This window comes from Ranitomeya imitator, chromosome 4 (assembly GCF_032444005.1).
Source record: "Ranitomeya imitator isolate aRanImi1 chromosome 4, aRanImi1.pri, whole genome shotgun sequence".
Lineage (NCBI taxonomy): Eukaryota > Metazoa > Chordata > Amphibia > Anura > Dendrobatidae > Ranitomeya > Ranitomeya imitator.
In genome coordinates this window covers 302688448-302702686 of record NC_091285.1, presented here as the reverse complement: position 1 = coordinate 302702686, position 14239 = coordinate 302688448, and the positions used below count along the sequence as shown (strand labels likewise).

At 43.5% G+C, this 14239-nt stretch overlaps 1 protein-coding gene across 1 annotated transcript in view; it reads right to left on the bottom strand.

Moving 5' to 3' along the window:
• Window positions 1-14239, bottom strand: part of LOC138674084 (uncharacterized) — a 223925-nt gene that overhangs the window by 22278 nt on the left and 187408 nt on the right. Inside the window, exon 12 of the mRNA XM_069762030.1 lies at window positions 9010-9056. Within this exon, the coding sequence (XP_069618131.1) occupies window positions 9010-9056 (47 nt within the window). The remainder of the gene's footprint in view (window positions 1-9009; window positions 9057-14239) is intronic.

Here is a 14239-nt window from a genome sequence, read left to right as displayed (position 1 = left end):
AGTGGTTCCCCCCCCCCACATATGGGGTATCAGCGCACTCAGGACAAAATGGACAACCAATTTTGGGGTCCAATTTCTCCTGTTACCCTCGGGAAAATACAAAACTGGGGGCTAAATATAATTTTTGTGGGAAAAAATGTTTGTTTTCTTTTTACGGCTCTCCATTATAAACTTCTGTGAAGCCCTTGGCGGGTCAAAGCGCTCACCACACATCTAGATAAGTTGCTTAGGGGGTCTACTTTCCAAAATGGTGTCACTTATGGGGGGTTTCTACTGTTTAGGTACATTAGGGGCTCTGCAAACGCAATGTGACACCTGCAGACCATTCCATCTAAGTCTGCATTCAAATGGCACTCCTTCCCTTCCGATCCCTCCCATGCGCCCAAACAGTGGTTTCCCCCCACATATGGGGTATCAGCGCACTCAGGACAAATTGGACAACAAATTTTGGGGTCCAATTTCTCCTATTACCCTCGGGAAAATACAAAACTGGGGCTAAAAAATAATTTTTGTGGGAAAAATTTTTTGTTTTATTTTTACGGCTCTCCATTATAAACTTCTGTGAAGCCCTTGGTGGGTCAAAGCGCTCACCACACATCTAGATAAGTTCCTTAGGGGGTCTACTTTCCAAAATGGTGTCACTTGTGAGGGGTTTCTACTATTTAGGTACATTAGGGGCTCTGCAAACGCAACATGGCGTCTCATCTCAATTCCTGTCAATTTTGCATTGAAAAGTCAAACGGCGCTCCTTCCCTTCCGAGCTCTCCCATCCGCCCAAACAGTGGTTTACCCCCACATATGGGGTATCAGCGTACTCAGGACAAATTGTACAACAACTTTTGGGGTCCAATTTCTTCTCTTACCCTTGGAAAAATAAAAAATTGGGGGCGAAAAGATAATTTTTGTGAAAAAATATGATTTTTTATTTTTACGGTTCTGCATTATAAACTTCTGTGAAGCACTTGATGGGTCAAAGTGCTCACCGCACCTCTAGATAAGTTCCTTAGGGGGTCTACTTTCCAAAATGGTGTCACATGTGGGGGGTTTCAATGTTTAGGCACATCAGGGGCTCTCCAAACGAAACATGGCATCCCATCTTATTTCCAGTCAATTTTGCATTGAAAAGTCAAATGGCGCTCCTTCGCTTCTGAGCTGTGCCATGCGCCCAAACAGTGGTTTACCCCCACATGTGGGGTATTGGCGTACTCAGGACAAATTGTACAACAATGTTTGGTGTCCATTTTCTCCTGTTACCCTTGGTAAAATAAAACAAATTGGAGCTGAATTAAATTTTTTGTGAAAAAAAGTTAAATGTTCATTTTTATTTAAACATTCAAAAAATTCCTGTGAAGCACCAGAAGGGTTAATAAACTTCTTGAATGTGGTTTTGAGCACCTTGAGGGGTGTAGTTTTTAGAATGGTGTCACACTTGGGTATTTTCTATCATATAGACGCCTCAAAATGACTTCAAATGAGATGTGGTCCCTAAAAAAAAATGGTGTTGTAAAAATGAGAAATTGCTGGTCAACTTTTCACCCTTATAACTCCCTAACAAAAAAAAATTTTGGTTCCAAAATTGTGCTGATGTAAAGTAGACATGTGGGAAATGTTACTTATTAAGTATTTTGTGTGACATATCTCTGTGATTTAATTGCATACAAATTCAAAGTTGGAAAATTCACGAGAAAACAATGTCAGATTCACTGGGATCCGTTGAAGCGTTCCAGAGTTATAACCTCATAAAGGGATAGTGGTCAGAATTGTAAAAATTGGCCCGGTCATTAACGTGCAAACCACCCTTGGGGGTAAAGGGGTTAAAAAGTTGATTGGAGAGGGTAAAACGTATAGAGAAGTGCAGGCAATAATGGGCTGGTCAGCTAAAATGGTCTCCAATGCTTTATAATGGAAAGACAAACCAGAGAGACGTGGAAGAAAACGGAAGACGACCATTCAAATGGATGTGGGCAGCACGGTGGCACAGTGGTTAGCACTACAGCCTTGCAGCGCTGGAGTCCTGGGTTCTAATCCCACCCAGGACAACATCTGCTAAGAGTTTGTATGTTCTCTCCGTGTTTGCGTGGGTTTCCTCCGGGCACTCCGGCTTCCTCCCACATTCCAAAGACATACTGATAGGGATTCTAGATTGTGAGCCCCATCGGGGACAGTGATGATGATGTGTGCAAAAACTGTAAAGCGCTGCGGAATATGTTAGCGCTATATAAAAAAAATAAAGAAGAAGAAAATGGAAGAATAGCCAGGACGGCAAAGGCTCAGCCAATGATCAGATCAAAGATGATCAAGTTACCCGTGAGGACTGTGACAGTTAGAAGACGCCTGTGTGAAGCTAATCTCTTAGCAACAAGTCCCCACAAAGTCCCACTGTAAAAAAAGACATGGACTGAAGCGGATACAATTTGCAAAGGAACACATCAACTGGCCTAAGTTCCAATCCAACAAAATTGAGGTTATGGAGTGGCCAGCCCAATCCCTGAACCTTAATCCAATAGAACACTTATGGGATGACAGTAAAAATGCTGTTTCTGAGGCAAAGCCAACGAATGCCAGAAAATTGTGGATGTAGTCCGAGCATCGTTGGGCTTGAATAACAGGTGACAGGTGCCAGAAGTTGGTTGACTCTGTGCAACATTAAACTGAAGCAGTTGTAGAAAAACTGAGTATACAACTAAATATTAGGTTAGTGACTCACAGGAATGCTAAATCCACACAAATAGTATATATTGTGAGTTTGTAAAGAAAAATGCAGACACTGCTATTTTTTAGAACAAACCATTGTTAATTTTTTATTATTTTCTGTAAAGTAGTTAAAATTATATACCATGTATACTCGAGTATAAACCGACCCGACTATAAGCCGAGGCACCTAATTTTGCCACTGAAAACTGGTTAAGCTTATTGACTCTAGTATAAGCTGGGTATACATTGTCCCCTCATCCCTGCCCTGCTATGTGTGGCTCCCCCGGTCTCCTAGTTGTATGCATGGCTCTGCATCCTCTCCCTTGTATGCATGGCTCTGCATTCTTCCCTCGTTCTCTTCCTTGTATGCATGGCTCGGTGTCCTCCCCCTTGCATGCATGGCTCGGCATCCTCCCCCTTGCATGCATGGCCCGGGGTCCTCCCCCGTCATACTCACCCTCCTCGCACAGTCACTGCACGTCCCTGCACCTCTGCTGTCCCGGCGCAGCAGATATTCCGGTGCTGAGCGGTCATGTGGTACCACTCAATAAGGTAATGAATATGCGCTCCACGCCTATGGGAGTGTAGATGCATGCATACTCATTACCTTAATGAGTGGTGTCAAGTGACTGCTGAGCACAGGAATAACTGCCGCACAGGGACAACGGAGATGCAGCGACTGCGCGAGGAGGTTGAGTATGATGTCACAGCCACCGGCTCCTGTCGCAGCTCCGCCGCTCCCCCTCCGACTATCTGGACAATGACTCATGTATAAGCCGAGGGGGGTTGTTTACAGCACAAAAAAATGTGCTGAAAATCTCGGCTTATACACGAGTATATACGGTACCTTTCTCTTCATGTTTTGAAAACAATGTTCAATGTTACATACAGTTATATGAAAAAGTTTGGGCACCCCTATTTTGGAGCTTTTTGGAATCTGGGTAATTATGTATGAAAAAAGTCTGAATACTTGTCAGACAACCATGACCATATGGCCAGGATTTGGCAGTATATTTTCTTTATGATACCATTTAAAACCATCTGTCTGACACCATATATTATTTTGTGATGCTATCTCTGGATCCTCCTGTGGAATATTTACGCTTTGCTCATAGAATCACTTATTATGTTGATTAATCATATATCTCCATAGGAGCTGCCAGAGATAAATCTTTTCTCAATATCTTTTCTCTGTGTCTGTGTATACAGCCCTTGAGCTGTCTGTCTGCACTTTGCACTTTATTGATAAAGAATTATCAAGGATGTTATTTCAACTCTATGTATTTATTGATCTTTTGATAAACATTTGACCTGTAAGATTACAGTCGTGTCCTCTTACAGTGTGAAATCTCAGACACAATTCATATAGAAACAATGCTTATCCATTGTTAGTGTTTTTTCTTTTCCTGTATGGTATGTTAACATCTCCACAATTTTAATTTTATTTATGTTTTTTGTGTCAATAATATTGTGTATTTATATCGCATACTGCTATTTGGAGGACCTTCTTTCTTCATAGGTTTTCTCTTTAAGATTTAAAGGCAATTGCCCAGGCTCTCCAGACAGTAAGCTGCATGGTGTGACTACAGGCTTTTATCAGAAGACCGGACAACCAGTTTAAACTCCCTCATACACATTAGCTTAAGTTCACATGTCCAGTAATGCTCAGTTAGATTGGATCCAACAGCAATGCGTTGACAAAAAGGTTCTGTACACACCATTTTTTGTCTGTCTAAAAAAAAACTGATGTCAATTGGAAATCTTTTTTTAAACATTGATGTCTATAGAAAATGGATCCGGTATCAGTTTTTTTCAGGCACACAAAAAAGTTGTGTGCAGAACGTTTTTGTCAACGCATTGCTGCTGGATCCAATCTAATAGAGCATTATTGGACATGTGCACATAGTCTTATAGGGCTGTTGGCCAACGCAGTCACCTTAACCATCTCTGCCGTATACAAGAGTGCTTGTTCTGATAAATGTTCCAGTGTTCTTTATAGCAGAGCCTCAGAGACAACAAAGAAATCAGCAGCTCGATATTGCACATGCCAGATCTTTAACTTTCCTGCCAAGCAATTATCCAGGGTTCCCATACACATTAGACTATCAGACAAGCTCATCGATATCGTCAGTTTTGACTGACATCAGTCTAATGTGTTTGGGGGGCATAACTAAAAGATATTAGATTAAACATTAGGGCTAGAGTTGAGCGACTTTTACTTTTTTTTGATCGAGTCGGGTTTCGCGAAACCCGACTTTATCAAAAGTTGGGTCGGGTGAAATCGGCCGATTATTGCGAAAAGTCGGGTGCCAACCGAAACACGAAACCCAATGCAAGTCAATGGGGAATCAAAGTCGGCAGTGAGTGGAGGACAGGAAAACACCTACAGTGTCCATTTTAATGCCAAAAACATCAATTCTTATTTCTTAAGCTTGTCAATCTTAATTTACTTTATAATAATAGTTAGGCATTGAAAACAGGGGGTCATTTGGCTAAAGTTGTGGGAGGGTGGGAGGGGGGTAGGGCTGCCTCAAGATTTTCGTGGGCTCAGGAAATGCAGAATACGTCACGGCGGTGGAGCAGGGAGAGGTAAGTATTTCAACTGTGCAAGTGCTGTGATCCTGAGCAAGCAGGGGGGGCCCACTCGTTGTTACTTGGCACTGGCACAGGGCCCCTCATAGTACAGCGGTGTGTTTGACGGCGGGTGGTGCCTCCCACTGCCAGAGGCATTTTTGCGCACTATGAGGGGCCCTGTACCAGTGACGTCGCCAATGAGTTTGCCTCCCCACCTGATGAAGGAACCTGCACTTTCATCTGCACCTTCCTCTTTGTCCCCGTGTAAGGTGGTATAGTATGCGGGGAGGGGAACCTGACTTTCAGCAGGGTCAGATTCTGGCTGTGTAGAGTGCAAGGGGAATGTAGTGGTCTGGGTCAATGTACCAACAGACTCATCTAGCAGTGGCTGGGCAATGGGCAGGATGAGGAAGAAACACAGATATAGGCCCAACTAATAAAGTAGGCTAAATGCAGTTCAAAATTGGTAACAGGACTAAACAGGCGGCATAGCTTTGTTCAGTGAAGTACAACTGTAATGAGTGGCGCAAACACAGTTAGTAGGCCCAAAATAAAAAATTAGGCTAAATGCAGTTCAAAATTGGTAACAGGACTAAACAGGCGGCATAGCTTTGTTCAGTGGAGGACAACTGTAATGAGTGGCGCAGACACAGTTTGTAGGCCCACAATAAAAAAGTAGGCTAAATGGAGTTCAAAATTGGTAACAGAACTAAACAGGCGGCATTGCTTTGTTCAGTGGAGGACAACTGTAATGAGTGGCGCAGACACAGTTTGTAGGCCCACACTAAAAAAGTAGGCTAAATGCAGTTCAAAATTGGTAACAGGACTAAACAGGCGGCATTGCTTTGTTCAGTGGAGGACAACTGTAATGAGTGGCGCAGACACAGTTAGTAGGTCCAAATACAAAAGTAGGCTAAATGCAGTTCAAAATTGGTAACTGGACTAAACAGGCGGCATAGCTTTGTTCAGTGGAGGACAACTGTAATGAGTGGCGCAGACACGGTTAGTAGGCCCAAAATAAAAAAGTTGGCTAAATGCAGTTCAAAATTGGTAACAGGACTAAACAGGCGGCATAGCTAGGTACTGGGGTAGGCTCCTTTGCTGAGTAGCAGACAGTGGTAGTAGGCAAAAAGTATTAACTGGTCTAAATGGAGGCCAGGGCCCCTGTATATTTTAACTATCAGCTATCATTTCAACAAATTTGTATTGGCAGTGCCATTGAAGGATTTAACAGCACAGACTACACAGTGGTCGAGCAGGGAGAGGTAAGTATTTTAAGTGGTAGAGCACTGTTCGAGCTGGGGGGAACACTCTCTCGTGGGCGGTGGTACTGGCACAGGGCCCCTCATATTACGACGGTGTGTCTGACATTGGTTGTGCACCACCACCATCACAGACACTTCATTGTACTATGAGGGACCCTGTGCCAGTGCCATCGCCCAAGAGTGGGCGCACCCACCTGTCCAGGCAAATGGCACTCGCACGGGTGCTTGCGCCAGGTGGTGACCACGGCCCTGTGGGGGGAGTCAGCCCATTTAGGGAGGTATAAAAATGGCCTATGGTGCACATTCAGCAGCTGCAAATGGCGGAATTGGAGAAGTCAGTAAGAGGAGGCCAAAAGCAAGACATTTTTCAGGCAAGCTACGTGTCAGCAGGAGAAGGTGGGGCAAAATAATTTGAAATCCATGATTGGTTCATTTTAATGAAGGTTAGATCATCAATATTCTGGGTAGCCAGACGTGTCCTTTTTTCGGTCAGTATTGAACCAGCAGCACTGAAGACTCTTTCTGATAGCACACTAGGAGCAGGGCAAGCGAGCTCCTGTAATGCATATTCTGCCAATTCGGGCCAGGTGTCTATTTTAGATGCCCAGTAATCAAAGGGGAATAACCTGTGAGGGAGAACATCGATAAGGGAGGAAAAGTAGTTCGTAACCATACTGGACAAATGCTGTCTCCTGTCACTTTGAATCGATGCAGCAGTACCTGTCGTGTCTGCGGTCATTGCGAAATCACTCCACAACCTGGTCATAAAACCCCTCTGTCCAACGCCACTTCGGATTTGTGCACCTCTAACACCTCTGCCATGTTGCCCACTATGGCTCGTGTGAGAACCAGCAACACAATGTAAGTGGCAGAAAGTGACTGGAAGATATATGAAAAATACAAGGACCGTAGTACAATTTCAATCTCCCTACAATGGTCTCAGGACAAGTAAGGCAGCAATAAAAAGGTCTGCTGCACACAAAAGTGTGGACAAATAAACAAGATAACTGTGCAGAAAGGAGCAACAGGATTTTTGCTTTTAAAAAAGCAGTTGGTTTGCACAGCGGCGTGCAAACAGCAATGCAGCTATCAGGGAGCCTTATAAGGCAGCCAAGTAACCTACAGAGCTGATGCACAAAAATATAGCCTCCACTGTCCCTGCAAAAAAATGGTGGTGTTGGACAGTGAAAATCGCTACAGCACAAGCAGTTTCGGGGCTTAATCTTCCCTCCCTAACTATATCCCTTCTTCTGATGAAGCTGCAGCAACCTCTCCCTATGCTACGATCGGCAGAAGTAAGATGGCGGTCGGCGTGCACGCCCCTTTATAGCCCTTGTGATGCCGCAGAAAGCAAGCCAATCACTGTCATGCCCTTCTCTAAGATGGTGGGGACCGAGACCTATGTCATCACGCTGCTCACACTCTGCGTCCTCCTTCATTGGCTGAAAAATGGCACTGAAAGCATCATACAAAACGCGACTTTGACGTGAAGATCGCCGACCTCATGGCCGATCCCACACTAGGATCGGATCGGGTTTCATGAAACCTGACTTTGCCGAAAGTCAGCGATTTTTGAATTTGTCAGATCCGTTTCACTCAACCCTAATTAGGGGATGTGTCAGAATGTGGCTTAAATGTGCAGCAAAAAATGTTATATAATAATTGTGGGGCATGATATGTACATTTTAGACAGACACTTTTTCTCATCTTGCTCATCCAACTGGTGTGGTCTGGCAGAAAGAGGGAACAAATTACAGGCACAGCATAGAAGAGTTACTCAGCTGTTGGATTTGAACACCACAGACATTTAATGTAAATTATTGGGCACCACAATCTAAGATAAAGGTGACAAACGACTATGTTTTGAACAAGTTGTACATGATATCCACCCGTTACAGCTCAGGAAATAGCTGTGTTTAAAGAAGACCTGTCATGTCCCCAAATTCTATTAACATACAAATATGGCGTTAATCTGCAAGTTAACAGTGTTCTAAAGCCATGTGGCTGCTGCTCTGAAAGCATGGCTACCTTGAGGAAATTACTTTATTCTTCTCTGCTGCCTCTGGCTTTCAGTCATAGAGGCATGTCATTAGTCACCAGTCAGTACACAGTAAGCAGTGGCTTTAACCATGCCCCGACACTGACTGACAGCCAACTCTGCAGTTCACCACGCCGTTATGACTTAAAGCTGGAGGCTGCCGGGAGGTATAATGTTTATTTCCTACTAGCATATCTACAGGTTAATAGCATTTGGGGAAGTGATAGATTCATGTTAATGATGACAACTTCTGGTTTTTACAAAACAAACATTGTCTAAACTTTGGAATTACTAATAAAAAAATATTTCCTACATTCTCTAGAACTATTCTTGACAAATACAATTGCTAGTATGCAAAAAGATTAATATTTCTTTATTTGTAATCAAAAAATGGTTTTGATAATGTCTTATATTAATAAAGAAGTACACGTCACTTACTTATTGTACATTCTCGCCAATGTTCCGCTGCGGTTTATTTCATACACCTAGAGTTATGAAGATAACATACATACTAGTTATTATATGCACATATCTACACAGCTGTTCTTATTTTCATGTTAATTCTTCTCAACGAATCACACACATTTTTATAACTAGGTACATCACAAAAATGGCTGGACGGGCTGCACACTACAATGATTATTGTCCTTCTTTCTACAGAGGGTTATTGTGGTGGGAAAATATTAGTATTTTGCCTTATTTTACCCTTCGTCAATAGTTTGTGCTTCTACGCGAGTCAAATATAGATGGTTTAGTAGTCTTCTTTTGCCCAAATATTCAGGTTTCAATAAACCATGATCCTTTGGTCTTCACCATAGTGGAGTTTGGAGTGTGACTGTTTGAGGTTATGGACAAGTGTCTTTTATACCGATAACAAGTTGAAACATGTGTCATTACTACAGGTAAATGAGTGAAGGACAGATAAGCCTCTTAAAGAAGAAGTTACAGGTCTGCGAGAGCCAGAAATCTTGCATGTTTTTAGGTGAGCAAATACTTATTTTCCACCGTAATTTGCAAAATAAATCTTGCCAAATCAGACAAGGTGATTTTCTGGATTTGTTTTCTCATTTTGACTCTCACAATTGTGGTCTATCTATGATGTCAATTACAGGCCTCTCTCTTCTGTTTAAGTGGAAGAAGTTGCACAATTCGTGGCTGACTAAATACTTTTTTCCACACTTTATGTACAGTACGAATGATCAGATAATTGCAGCTTCAAGTCTCCGAAGGGGACTATTAAATACAGTAAAGATAAATTAAAAAAATGAATAAAGTTTAAATCACATCCCTTTTGCCCCATTAAAAAATTTTAAAAAGTAAAAAATGCACATATTTGGTATTGCTGCTTTCATAAAAGTCCAATCTATGAAAATATAAAATAAATTAATATGAGAATTGCCTGGTCATGAAGGTGCTGTCGAAGGACACCAGATAATTGTAGCCCTGCACCAGGCTGGGATGACTGAATCTGCAATAGGCAAGCAGCCTTGTGTGATGAAATCAACTGTGGGAGCAATAATAAGAAAATGTAAGACATACAAGACCACTGATAATCTCCCTCGATCTGGGGCACCACGCAAGATCTCACCCTGTGGGGTCAAAATGATCACAAGAACGGTGACCAAAAATCCCAGAACCACACGGGGGATGGACCTAGTGAATGAGCTGCATAGGGCTGGGACCAACCGTAACAAAGGCTACCTTCAGTAACACACTATGTCACCAGAGACTCAGACCCTGCAGTGCCAGACGAGTCCCCCTGCTTAAGCAAGTACATGTCCTGGCCTGTCTGAAGTTTGCTAGAAAGTATTTGGATTGTCCATAAGTGTATTAGGAGAATCTCATCTGGTCTGATGAAACAAAAGTGGAACTGTTTGGTAGAAACAAAACTTGTGATGTTTGGAGGAGACAGAATGCTGAGTTGCATCCAAAGAACACCATACCTACTGTGAAGCATGGGGTGGCAACATCATGCTTTGATGCTGTTTCTCTGCAAAGGGACCATGATGACTGATCCGTGTACATGAAAGAATGAATGGGACCATGTATCGTGATTCAGGGCATTGAAGATGAAACATGGATGGGTCTTTCAGCATGATAATGACCCCAAGCACACTGCCAGGGCAATGAAGGAGTGGTTTCGTAAGAAGCATATGAAGGTCCTGGAGTGGCTTAGCCAGTCTCCAGTTCTCAACTCCATAGAAAACATTTGGAGGGAGTTGAAAGTTCGTGTTGCCCAGCAACAGGTCCAAAACATTACTGCTCTAGAGGAGATCTGTATGGAGGAATGGGCCAACATACCACCAACAGTGTGTGCTAACCTTGTGAATACTTACAGAAAACGTTTGACCGCTGTCATTTCCAACAAAGGATATATAACAAAATATTGAGATGAACTTTTGTTAATGACCAAATAATTATTTTCCACCATAATTTGCAAAATAAATCTTGCCAAATCAGACAAGGTGATTTGTTTTCTCATTTTGACTCTCATAGAAGTGGTCTACCCATGATGTGAATTACAGGCCTCTCTAATCTTTTTAAGTGGGAGAACTTGCACAATTGGTGGCTGACTAAATACTTTTTCTCCACTGGAGCAGTGCAGCAGCACAGCTATGCAGAGAAAATCACAATCTCCTATGAACGCCAGATAAACGCTGGCTTTCACGAGAGAATCGCCATGACAAACATGGAGGTATTCAGCGAACACCTGGCTGTCATGGAAATCCATCGGCATCCCTCGATCACGTCACAGGCATGCCAATGGGCGCATGGAATGATATCCCCCCTACCGGCGTGTGTTAAATGCCACTGGCAGAGATTGACAGACATTTAACAGATTAACACCCGCGTTTGTTAGAGGTATATTACATCAGCCATCATCTACCGGAAAAGATGTGGGCTCGACGTTCGAGTCCGCATCAAAGTCAGGAACATGATATATAACGTGGATGTACGTCATATGTCATGAAAGAGTTAAATGGATTATTCTGGTTATAACACATTACCCATCCTGCACAAACAACTACAGACTAGTCTCCAATATCCCCTTTATCTCTAAACTCTTAGAGCACCTGGTCTACTCCTGCCTTACCCATTACTTCTCTACTCATTCCCTCCTAGACCCTTCACAGTCCCCTACATTCGACAGAAACTGCACTCATCAAAGTGACCAATGACTATCTGACAGCAAAATGTAACGGTGACCACTCTCTGCAGCTTTCGACACTGTTGACCACCCTCTTTACTCTCTAGGCTCCAGTCACTAGGCATTAAGGACATTGCTCCCTTCTGGTCCTCTTCCTATATATCTGACCGCTCCTTCAGTGTTTTGTTTGCTGCCTCCACTTCATCTCCTCTTCCTCTCACTGTTGGGGTACCTCAGGGCTCAGCCCTCTTCTCTTCTCTCTCTACATGGACCCAATTGGACACACCATCAGCAGATTTGGCTTTAAGTACCATCTTTATGCTGATGACACAAAACTATACACGTCATCCCCTGACCTTACCCCCGCTGTACTACAGAACGCCAGTGACTGTCTGTCTGCAGTCTCCAACATCATGTCCGCTCTCTATCTGAAACTCAACCTTTCCAAAACTGAACTTCTTCTGCTCCCGCCGTCTACAAAGCTCCCTAAATCTGACATTTCCCTCTCCGTGGGTGGAACCATAATAACACCATTGTCTGGGTGTTGTTTTTGACACCAATCTCTCCTTCACCTCCCATATACGATCTCTTGCCCACTCTTGCCGCTTACACCTAAAGAACATCTCAAGAATCTGCCCTTTTCTCATCATGGAAACAACAAAAACCTCATTGTCACCCCGATCCACTCCCTCCTGGACTACTGTAATGCACTATTAATTTGCCTCCCCCTCACTCGACTTTCCCCTCTCCAGTCCATCTTTAATGCAGCAGCCAAGGTTGTCCATCTGGCTAATCGGCACTCGGACGCGTCCACTGTTCGCCAGTCATTACACTGGCTGCCCATTCATTATAGGATCAAATTCAAAGTACTTGTTCTCACCTGCAAAGCTCTCCACAGTGCGGCACCCCCTTACATCTCCTCCCTCACTTCTGTCTATCGGCCTAGCCGATTGCTGCGCTCTGTAAACAACTTTCGACTAAACTCTGCACTAATCCGTACCTCCCACTCCTGACGCTAAGACTTCTCCCGCGCTGCATCAATCCTCTGGAATGCTCTACCCCAAGAAATTAGGACCAGCCACAACTTGCACCGTTTTAGGTGCTCCCTCAAAACACATTTGTTCTGAGCGGCCTGTCACGTTCCCTAATCAAAGTCATTTTATGTGTCAGTGTGTGTGTGTGTGTAACCGATTCACTGTCTCTATCTATCCCCCACCCCCTCAAGATGGCTGGACCTTCACTGTAAATACATCATTGTAAATACACACCTGTAATTTGTAGCCCCCCTCAAGGGGGGGGTACTGTTGTGAATTCTGTGGCAGAGCTCTCTCCTGTGGTCACAAGTGGTACTTCGGCTGATTCTCTCTGTGAGCTTCTGTTGGTGGAGGAAAGTGGTACTGCGGCTTCTGAGTTTCCTTCCTCAGGTGATGTGGTGAAGTCGTTAGGTGCTGCTCTATTTAACTCCACCTAGTGCTTTGATCCTGGCCTCCAGTCAATGTTCTAGTATTGGACCTGTTTCCTCCTGGATCGTTCCTGTGGCCTGCTGCTCTGCATAGCTAAGTTCCGCTTTACTATTTTGTTTGCTGTTTTTTCTGTCCAGCTTGTCTATTTGTTTTTTTCTGCTTGCTGGAAGCTCTGGGAAGCAGAGGGTGTACCTCCGTGCCGTTAGTTCAGTACGGAGGGTCTTTTTGCCCCTTTGCGTGGTTTTTGTAGGGTTTTGTGTTGACCGCAAAGTTACCTTTCCTATCCTCGCTCTGTTCAGAAAGTCGGGCCTCACTTTGCTAAATCTATTTCATCTCTACGTTTGTCTTTTCATCTTAACTCACAGTCATTATATGTGGGGGCTGCCTTTTCCTTTGGTGTATTTCTCTGAGGCAAGGTAGGCTTATTTTCTATCTTCAGGCTAGCTAGTTTCTCAGGCTGTGCCGAGTTGCATAGGAAGCGTTAGGCGCAATCCACGGCTGCTTCTAGTGTGGTTGGAGAGGATTAGGGATTGCGGTCAGCAGAGTTCCCACGTCTCAGAGCTCGTTCAATGTTTTTGGGTTATTGTCAGGTCACTGTATGTGCTCTGACCTCTATGTCCATTGTGGTACTGAATTGCCTTATCATAACAGTACTGGAGGCCCAAAGTACTAATGATTCTCAATAGAGGGAAAAAAGAAGTTCTGAGACCATTTTTTTTTTCTCTGCACTGTGTTTTGCCTTTTTTTTCACCTAGACATTTGGGTGGTTCAGGACACAGGTGTAGCGATGGACATTAAAGGTCTGTCTTCATGTGTGGATCAGCTCACGGCAAGAGTACAGAATATTCAAGACTTTGTGGTTCAGAATTCTATGTTAGAACCGAGAATTCCTATTCCTGATTTGTTTTTTTGGAGATAGAACTAAATTTCTGAGTTTTAAAAATAATTGTAAACTATTTTTGGCTTTGAAACCTCGCTCCTCTGGTGACCCACTTCAACAAGTTAGGATCATTATTTCTTTTTTACGTGGCGACCCTCAGGACTGGGCATTTTCTCT